The 10855-nt window shown below is 41.9% G+C and overlaps 1 protein-coding gene across 1 annotated transcript in view; it reads left to right on the top strand.

Moving 5' to 3' along the window:
• RALGPS1 (Ral GEF with PH domain and SH3 binding motif 1) overlaps positions 1–10855 on the top strand; it is a gene marked incomplete at its 5' end in the record, with an annotated part of 190613 nt that overhangs the window by 155182 nt on the left and 24576 nt on the right. Inside the window, 2 exons of the mRNA XM_008586283.1 lie at positions 7227–7364; positions 8130–8223. Coding sequence (XP_008584505.1) covers positions 7227–7364; positions 8130–8223 — 232 coding nt within the window. The remainder of the gene's footprint in view (positions 1–7226; positions 7365–8129; positions 8224–10855) is intronic.

Raw genomic sequence — 10855 nt, forward strand, 5'->3', positions numbered from 1 at the left:
GCCCGGTGGAGCACTGGTTGGGGGGCCGCTTGGGAAGCACGGCGGCGCTCCCGCCGAGGGTTCGGATCCCACATACAGACCGGTTCCCGCTCACTGGCTGAGCGAGGCGAGGGTGCGGCACCGAGGGTTGCGATCCCGTTGCCGGTCCCAGTCCGGTGCAGGGGCGACACTGAGGGTTGCGATCCGTTGCCGGACACGGAAAAAGACAAAAAAAAAAAAATGTTCTCCTTTTATGTATTTACTTTTCCAGGTGAACTTTGGAGTCAATTTTGGACTTACGTGACATTTATGCATTAATTATGACAAACCTTCTTTTCAAAAATGTTCTGTGTTTACTGCAGGTGAACTTTGGAATCATTTTGGAATCATAGGAAATTTATACATTAATTGGGCAATAATCAACATTCTTCTAATGTTGTCTTTCAACATTAAGAACATTGTTTTAGTTTTCTCGTATGAATCCTTTATCACATTAAGGAAGTCTGTTTCTAGCTTGGTACTTTATCAGGGGTGGATGTTAAAGTTATCAATGACATTTGAGCATCTCTCCAGATCATTTTTCGAAATATCATTGCACTCCTGTAATAAACCTATTTGGTTTATTACTTTTTTAATATACTGCTGATTTGATTTGCTAATAATATTCCTTTAAAACACTGATGAGTTTTATTTGATAATATTTTATTTGGAATCTGTGCATCTTTATTTATTAATGAGATTGGTCTCTTTTTTATGCCAGCTCTATCATGTTTTGGTATAATGGTTATGCTAAAGTCATTAAAAAACTGTAATATTTCTTTTTTTTTTCTTACCAGGAGGTGGGGAGGAAGCCACACGGAAAGCCCCTTGCCCTCCTAATTCTGAGGTTTTCTTTAACACTTTAAATAACACTCAGCTTTTCTTTCAAGGTTATATAGATGAGTTCCATAAAACCATCTAGATATTGTATTTTTTTAATTATAGTATCTTTTTCAATATTAATATTTTTCTCTTTATCAGTAAGTTGGAGTTTTTTGCCTCATCTTGAGACAATTTGGAGAAGATAGATTTTCTTAGTAAGCACCCATTTTATCTAGATTTCCAAATATGTTGCCATAAAAATTATACATACTACCATTTTCACACATAAAATTACACATACTGCCATTATGTTTGGAATCGTATCCCCTCTTTCATCCTTAATATTGTACATCTGTGTTTTCTTGCTTTTTTTCCTTGAATATACATACCTGTCTACTTTCTTGACTTTTTCAAAGAACCAACTTTCAGTTTTATTTGTCACTCTGCTGGGCTTTTGACTTTTTAAAATTCATTATTTCTGCTTTTATATTTTGAATATTTTTCTTTTGCTTTGTTTTGTTCTTTTCCTAGTTCTATGTAATGAATACTAAGTTTATTTATTCATTTATTTATTTTACCTTTCTTAATTACTAACATAAACATTTGAGGCTATGAATTTTTCTCTGAGCAGAGTTACATGGCTTTGGCTGTATCTTATGTAGATAGTTTGTGAATTTAATTTTAATTTTTGTTTTTAATCTCTGAATTATTTGGTGAGTGTTTTTTCTTTCCCAAATGGTTATTTTTTAAAATTTGTTTTTACCCCCTGGACGGGTAGGTGAGGGGTGGAATTGCTCCAGATCCACCAAAATCACATGGATTATGAGTGTGGGAGGTATAATTTTCCCCAAAGGAAAATCGAGGGCTGTTTCCAAAAGAATAGGGATGAATGCTGGACAGACAAAAGTGTCAGTTTCTTCTCTATTGCCAATAGAGTTGTTGAAGGATTAAATGAGGTAGTATATGTAACATGCTTAGCACAGTGTCCAGCAAAAAACAAGCCCAATAATAATAACCAGATTAATGCCTTCTCCTCACACTCTTTCTTACTGCTGGTCCGAACCCCAGCATGTGCTATACTGTCCATAGCCCTCAGGGGGAACATTTGCAAACAGTAGGTTACCTCCTTGCACCTATAGATTACCAGATAATCTTATGTTGAGGCCAGCCCAGATGGGGAGGGCTTCTCACTCCCAGTCCTGGAGATCTGTGGTTGTGTCCTTATTTCACCTCCAGGAGCCAGGAGGAGATTTGGCTCCCCTGAGCCCCAGGATTCTATTCAGGCTGCAGGACTTTGCCCACGTGCTTTTGTGATTCATGAGCCACAACACTAAGACATAAATGAGGCCATGTGCTCATCCAAAAAACATGGCCTCTGACCACCTGACATGTGACTGCCTGGGCCTGCCCCCTGTCTGCAGACCTAGGAAACATTTGTCTCAATGACAGTAAGCTTCCTACAGATTTCGTATAAGGAATATTCTTTACGTGAGGATTTGTTCTGAAGGTCCTATTTTGCATGATTGATATTAATTAACAGGCACTAGTTAATACTCACAGTCTTCTCCATCTTCTCGGAGATACCAAGCTGCCTGCTGAGATCTTATTTTGCAGTAAATGGAATTGCTTTGTGCTCTCTTTGAAAAACACACACACACACACACACACAAACCCTAATGAGCTGCTGCTCTGTTATTTCATTTGGAATTTATCAGGACAGTTTATGTGATCAAACCACACAAGTATAGTTCTGGGTGCCAGCACTCCTCATTTCTGAAGTTTGAAAGTGATCTTTTCAAGGCAAAGCAGGAGAACATGGAAAAAAGTCTTTCATCTCAAACTTTGAAAAAGAGAAAAAATGGAAAGCAAAAAATGGAAATGTGGCACATTTTTGCTGTGGATGGTTTTTCCCCTCAACACAGCAGAATTTTCCTTATTAAAAAGATAGCTGTGTGAGAAAAACCAAAACCAGACTGGGGATGGAAGTGAGCCGGGGTGGCAATGGGAGAACAAGGGAGCAGTGAGTCTATGGGCTTGTGGGAGACCCGGGTGCCAGCCGTGGGCTTTGGCTCGGGAGGCTGCAAGCACCCAGCTTCAAGTGGGCTCTGTGCCATGGAGCATAGGTGTCCCTCAGCTTCAGAGAAGGGGTCTGTTCAGGAGAGCACCTCCTTTGTCTGCTTGGCACTCTCTCCTCGGGGCCGGGGTGTCTTGTGGACACCTCTGGTGGGGGGCCTGGATTCACTGTCAGGAAGCAGGTTTGGCTACCTGCCCCTAGTGTGGAGGTTAGCCCAGCTGCAGAGGGCTTCTGTAGCAGAGCGAGCTGGGGGCTGCTCCAGGCAGTCTGGTTGGCACTCATGTGGCAGCCACAGCAGAGTCATCAGGCCCTGTGTGGGACATGGAAGGAGGGAGCAGAGCAGAAGCGTGGTCTGGGGAGCTGTCCATCTCAGAGGAGGTCCAGTCTTCAGGCGGGCACAGCCACCAGGCACATACTGGCTGCCAGCAGTGTCCTGTGGGGTCAGGCCACAGCAGGAGTCTTTGCACTCCCTGCTCTGTGGCTGGGACCCTTTTCCATGTACTAGCCTTCAGCCCCTCGCACTGCTTTCTTTCCCAAATTGTTAAGACAGATAGGTGTGAATTCAAATCCTGATTCTCCCACTTGCAAATTGTGTGATCTTGGCCAAGTCACTTTTCCGACTCTTGGTGTCTCTTCAGCTATAAAATGAGGGTAATGATATGTGCTTCATAAGGTTCTTGTATGAGTTAAATAAGATATGCCTTCGTTCATGCATTTCTTCTTTCAATTAATGTTTACAAGCAGGTCCTGTGTGCTTTGTTCTAGATACTGGAGATTCAGCCTGTGGAGCAAGACATACTTCCTGCTCTCAGGGGTTTTAGGTCTGATGGGGAATCAGGCATTAAATACATGAATGATACAGACAAGCATCAGTTTGCAGTTGTGGCAAATGCTAACTACATACAGGGCTCAGCACAGCACCTGCCACAGTACAAGCAGAAAGTGGTTATTCTTATTATTTCTTTACAGTCTAGACTTATAAATATTTTCTATTATAGACTAATATGATACTGAAAAAAATTTCCCTGGATTCATGCAGTGTTAATTGTAGAAGATTTGGTGCTTTTGCCTCAGTTTTTGCAGTGACAGTGAAAAGCTGTTTATATGGAGGTTCTGTGCAGGTGTTGCCAAGGCTCAGGGTCTCCCCAAGTCACTGGGGCCAGGAGGCCTCCTTTGGGAGGTCCACACTGTCCTCAGCACATTTCAGCCTTGGCTTATACTCTCAGGTTCTGAGGAGTAGACAGGTGTTGGAGTGTGCATGTTTTGTAGGGGGGAATTATGAACACTCTGATAGTAAAATTTACTCTCTTACAAAGTAGTGAGTCCCCCACACCCCCAAGGTGCAATCAGGGGCTGGAGGGTGGCCTGTGGAGATGGTGTGCCCACCATTCCCCAAACTTCTCTAGGCCTCTGTTTGCAGAGCACTACTCAGGAGGACTCCTCCAGGGACCTGCCCGTCCTCACAGGGCAGCATAGGGCGAGGGTGTTATTTGAGAAAAGACATTCTCTGTGTGTTTCTGATGAACGGTGGGTAGGAACACAGGTGTTGCAGCCAGACAGACCTAGGTTCAAATCCCAGCACAATTGCTGTGAAGCCTTAGGCAGGTTTCTTAATCTCTCTGAGCTTTAGTTTTCTCCTCTTACTTCCCAGGGTTGATGGAAGGATCACATGAGACAAGGAGGGAAAAGTTCCCATCTTGCAGTAGATCCCCAGCAAGCAGCAGTTTCTCCCTCTTCACTTATTCTGCTTTTCAGTTTCTCTGTTCCTGGGCTGAGCTTTCACTCTGTCACTCTGAGTCAGCCGGGCTAAAGTCTGCAAATTGCATCTGGAATAAAGCAACCTCATGTTCCACAATGCTTCACCCCCTGCTCAGCACCAGAGGGTGCTTTTTGTTGTGGTTGAAGCAGTAATGGGATTTTCAGGATTGCCATTGCTGGATCCTTGGGGAGGTAAATGAGCTACAATTTTAAGAGAGGAGAGGAAAAACAAGGTCAAGACAAAAATAAACTGTGGATTCAAACCTACCAAACTTGGAGCTTCTATACAAGGGAAATTATTTCTAATTATTAATTTGGAAACATCGTACCACCAGAAAGAAAGGAAGTAGAAATGGATCCTGTGAGAAGTGCTAGCATATGTTTCTGTAATTTAACGGTTTCCCATAACAATGTGTAGCTATTTTAAAAGCAGACAAATGACTCATGGTATCCAGCATTAGCAGTCTACTGTGATAGCAGGAAGTGTGTTCTCCGGAGGCAGGCTTGGGTTCAACTCCTGTCTCCATCATTTACTAGTGATGTGACATTGAGCAAGTTACATATGCTCTCTGAGTTTCCTTTTCCTCCTGTATAAAAGGGGTTGTGTGGGCCGACCCTGTGGCGCACTCGGGAGAGTGCGGCGCTGGGAGCGCAGCAGCACTCCCGCCGCAGGTTCGGATCCTATATAGGGATGGCCGGTGTGCTCACTGGCTGAGCCCAGTGGTGCAACCGGTCACAAAGAAGACAAAAAAAAAGGGGGGGGGGGTTGTGTGAAAGATGAAGTATGACTCTTCGTGCAATGCTTGTTGTACACCATCCATGCAAAAACTCCCACAACTTTTGTATTAAGTATCAGGTTAATTCCAATATTTGTAATAATTCTTAGTTGTTTAGGGCTATAAATTTGCCTCTGATTACCACTTTGGCCAGAATCCATAAGTTTTGTTATGTATTGTTCTTCTTGTCATTGTCTTCAAACAATTCTAGATTTTTTCTTTTTTCTTTGACGTAAGAATTACATGTGTGCATGTGTATGTGTATGTGTGTTTGTTTTCAAATGGTTAGAATTTTTTCTATAATTATTTGATCTCAGATACATTGTAGTAAGGTCAAAGAATGTGGATAATATGACATTTACTTTTTGGAACTTATTGAGCTTTTCCTTATAGCCTTGTATATAATCAATTTTTGTAAGTATTCCATAGGTATCTGAAAAGAACTATATTTTCATTTATATGAAACCAAGCTTGTTACTTTTGTTACTATAATACTATATCATATGTGTGTGTATGTATGTATATACACACACATATATATATATTCTGTAAGAGACATGCCAAAAACTCCCTCTATAGTTGTGCCTTTGTTGAATTCACTTTTCATTTCTAATGGCTTTTTGCTTTGAGTATTTTGATGTGATGTTGCATCATGCATAGAAATTTGTAGTCATTAGATATTCTCAATCAATTGTGCTTTTCATTGATATCAATCACTCTTCTAGGCCTTGCTCAAAGTTTTCTGCCTTGAATCCTGCTTTATGTCACTTCTCCTGCCCAGCCCCACCATTATGGCTGGTATAGTGGCTGTGCTCATAGAGGGCTGCTGGAAAGACATGCCATGCATTGTCCATCCACATCTCCAGGGAGTTTGAAGTGCAGGCCTGCAGCCAGTCAGCTGAGAGCTGTGTAGCAGCTCATGCTCCACAGCCAGTCCCTCTACCCACTCCACAGCCAGATGGCTTGTCCTGAATTCTACCAGCTCATCACTGGACTGTCATTGCCATGTTTTATATCACACCTTATTTTCTTATTAAGCACCCACAGGAAAATTTTCTGTCTAGCCTTAGTTTTTTGTAGCAAGAACTGTTGTTTTTAAACTTCTTGTCAGTTAATTTATGATGTGTGTGTGTGTGTATACACACAGACAAAAAGACAAACAGCTAGGTGAATAAATAAAAAAATGAATTCAGCCCAAACACCCAAAGGGGTGTTCTGAACATGACACTTTAGACCTATTAAACTTCATTAATTGGTGAAAAACACAAGTAGCCATCCCTTTCATGTCTTGTTATAGAAAATGCAACTAGAAAAGTTACATTACAGGGCCGGCCCATGGCTCACTTGGGAGAATGCGGTGCTGATAATACCAAGGCCACAGGTTCAGATCCCATATAGGGATGGCCGGTTAGTTCAGTGGGTGAGCGTGGTGCTGACAACACCAAGTCAAGGGTTAAGATCCCCTTACTGGTCATCTTAAAAAAAAAAAGAAAGAAAAGTTGAATTACAAGTAAAGAGCCTTGTTGCTGGAGAGTGTATAAACTAGAAATGCTAAAGTCTTGCCAGCATTCATTCTGGTTGTTGCTCAGAAGTTTGATTTACAATTGAGCAGTCCATGTGAAAAATGAGTAGTAAGGATTGGAATTAAAGTCCAAATGTTATCTCAGTTTTCCATAAGTCACCATTTATGCCTTCTAGCAGAGCAGTGCTGTTTTGTGCTATTTTGTTCTGATTAATGGTGAGCTCCTACCATCATTAAATATCTTCTTTCCTTTTAGGGATTTATCTTCTGGATTTAATTTACATTGATTCTGCATATCCTGCCTCAGGCAGCATTATGGAAAATGAACAAAGATCCAATCAGATGAACAATATTCTCCGAATAATTGCTGATTTACAAGTTTCCTGCAGCTACGGTTAGTACCCTTGGTTGCTGGGATTGTGAAATCTTACAATATTGAAATTTCGGTCCAGCACCTTATCAGTGAGAAAGCTCTTTGTTTTAATATCTTGAACATCAAACATGTACTAGATACCTTACACATAGGTTTGATCTTCAAGGATGGTGCACCTAAACGTTAGTATTTCTGTATTACAGACGAGGAAACTGACTAGTCACTGTCTATCCCACATCTAGTGTGTGGCAGGGCCCAAGTTGGTCTGGCTCCTGGTCATTCATGAATGAAGAACTTTCTGGGCAGTTCCTGGGCAGTTCTCCTCCAATCAGATTCAGGGAGCAGCCTTCTTCCCTCTGTGGCTCTAAAATCTCCCACAGCCCTGGAGTCCTCCACTGGACTCTGCACCTGGCTGGCAGATACAGGAAGAGAGGATTATTCGAGGAGTATCAGCAACTGTTGGAAGAATGAATGAGTCTCAATATCTAAGGAGCATCTAAAATCAGTGATTCCAGGGCCGGCCCCGTGGCGCACTCGGGAGAGTGCGGCGCTGGGAGCGCAGCGACGCTCCCGCCGCGGGTTTGGATCCTATATAGGAATGGCCGGTGAGCTCATTGGCTGAGCGCGGTGTGGGCGACACCACACCAAGGGTTGCGATCCCCTTACTGGTCACGAAAAAAGGCAAATAAAATAAAATAAAATAAAATCAGTGATTCCTACACTTCTTTTTCGGGGCCTGGACATGGGGAAAGACTGAAGTCTCTGGGTTTTGTTCATCTTTTGCAGATCATCTCACAACCCTTCCCCATGTGCAAAAGTATCTGAAGTCTGTACGCTACATTGAAGAGCTCCAGAAGTTTGTGGAAGACGACAACTACAAGTAAGTACCCACCCACTCTTGTGTTGGTCATGCCCTCCCCATCTCAGCTGTTGCCCTCAGCACTCAGGTCCCTGGCAGGCATCCTGGCCCCTGTTGGGACCAGTGAGCAGCCAACTGCAGGGTTTATTGAAGTTCATCACAGCAGCAAGCTTGGCCCCAGCACACACAAGCACATACATGCAATGTGACCTCTGACCCCACAGCTGTGCTGTCTGAGCAGCTCCTTGCACCTGCCTCTGCCCCAGCCTTATAGGCCCCACAGTTCTGGGGAAGGTGTTGTGTTAACTTCTCAGTGTAGTTTTCTCATGTGGCATGGGTAATGTGAATTTGGACTCCACAGCGATGCATCACGAGGACTCCCTGACCCCTGGCGCTTTAGGGCAGCTTTCTAGCTGTAATATCTCCAGGACAGCAGGGTTCTCCAAGAGCCTATATCATGGACAAGACAGTTCCTTGCGGCTCTCTGTTTTCTACAGGCCGCTTGCTGTCTGGCACTGTCTGAGGCCCTGTGCAACTTCTATGGAGTAGACCCGGTTCTCATAAAGACCCCTGTGGGCCCTTTGGCCTCATCTTCCACTCACCCTGCTCTGGTTTTCAGTTCTTTCTTCATTTGTGACCTGAAAATTTATTCAGCATTTTATGTGTTTGGAGGGAGAAGGAGGATTTTTCACATCAACTCTGTCTGCCATATTGATTGGACATCTTCTTGACTCATTTTGAGCTTGATGTCAACTAAGAGTCTCCATATTTTTTTCATATGACCTGATATCAAGGCAAGTCTCAGCCATTTTGTAATTTATCATTTACCACCTAAATGTCAGCTTTACATATATTCTTTTAAATCTTATCTTACTGGTTGCTTCCAGTATACAATGATTCATTTGGATCTTGTTATCCAGTATATTTTTTACCTCTTCTAGTTTTGTGTGCATGAATTTGATCAGCCTTATTACTTAATCTTCATCTAAGTCAGTGAAAACTGTAGAGAATTGTGGCCATTAGAGACACCCCAGGTTACCTGTGATCCACTTACCAGGAGCAATCCCAAGGGGAATGGATGTTCCAACAGCGCCCCACCTGGCCAGCTCACCAGGAGTGGTTTGCAGCCCTGGCTGTAAATCAGAGTCACCTGTGAAACTTTCTAACCATTCAAATGTCTGGGAGAGGGGCTGGAAATGTATATTTTTTCAAAGCTTCCTAGATAGTTCTAATGATCTTTGGGAACACAGACACAATGTCTTTAGTTGTTATTGTATAATAATTTGTTAAAATAAGATAATATGAAATTGTGATCTATTTTTACATAATAGTAACAGCAATAGATGAAAGCCAGAAATTACCATTAAAATTACATTTACCACAAATTGAACTCATTTACAAAGCTTTTGCTATTCCTGAAAAGAGTGCTCTGGAGTGCGAAATTATTCCCACTTAGGTTCTGGGGTAATATTTTCCATTCATGCCCCAGTATTGCAATTAAAGAAACAGTAGTTTTTCATTGACACTATTATCCTTTAAGGAGAAAAATAGTCTATGAATACTTCTGACCATGAGATAATCCTTGGCCAAGCTGCAGATCATGAGTAATTACTCCTTCCATTCTGAAGGACTTTGAACACCCCAGCACTCCATGCTAAACAGTGGGCCTGGGTTTTACAAAGGCCCTTTGTTGGGGTCAAAGTAGACAAACCCAGGGAGGAAGCCTGCATTCTCTCCCCCAGTACCCAGACCATTGGAGGGATCCCTTCCCAGGGAAGACCTGGCTGCAAGTGGCACGAGATGGGCAGGACCTGTGATTCTGCTTGAGGAACCCATGTTCCACAGCCCATCTCACCCCTGGAGACTGGCTTCTAATATGGCTTAGTTATCACATTTATGACATTGCATTTCTAACACCCTGCCCTTATATGCTTTGGAGACGTTGTGCCAATAGGTCCAACCAGTGCCTTGTTTTTCTCAGCCTTTAGTCTATTTTATTTTATTCAAGAAAAATTATCCAAATTCCCACCACCTAGAATGCATGATCATTAGCATTAAGTGAACATAATTTTGGACATTTTTCTCTGCATAGAAAATTTACATATGCATAGGGAAGGATGGAGAGATGGAGGGATGCAATGATAGAATTTATTACAATTGAATCATACAATACTTGCCATTTTAATTAAAAATATTAACTTTATTTTAATTTAACCATAAAAAAGGAACTGAAATAAAACATAAGGAATTGCTTCTCTTTAAATAAATATATTTTTACCATAAGAGATATTATTTCCTAAAAGAGCCATCTCAGATTAATAAAAGAGGTCAGGAAAAACATTAAGTTTGAGCCAGTAAGTTTTCTTTTAACTAGATTTCCATTGTGAATGGTGTCAGTTGGCTCTGGTTATGAAAGACGAGAATATTAGCACTCTCCCCCTTCCTTCACCTCCACTTCACCATCTTCCAATGTTTTGTTAGTTACATTATTATTACCACATAGTCCAAGTTTATAACATAAACATCATGTTCAGGAATCATAATTCCTACTGTTTAGTATTTTTAAATGGATTCAGTTCTTATCACCTGTTGTTTCTCTACAGCTTCTTCATGCCTGGGTTCTTTATTTTAAATCAACCTCTTCTTTAGCTGA

Source organism: Galeopterus variegatus, unplaced genomic scaffold, assembly GCF_000696425.1.
Source record: "Galeopterus variegatus unplaced genomic scaffold, G_variegatus-3.0.2 Scaffold3922, whole genome shotgun sequence".
Classification (NCBI taxonomy): Eukaryota; Metazoa; Chordata; class Mammalia; order Dermoptera; family Cynocephalidae; genus Galeopterus; species Galeopterus variegatus.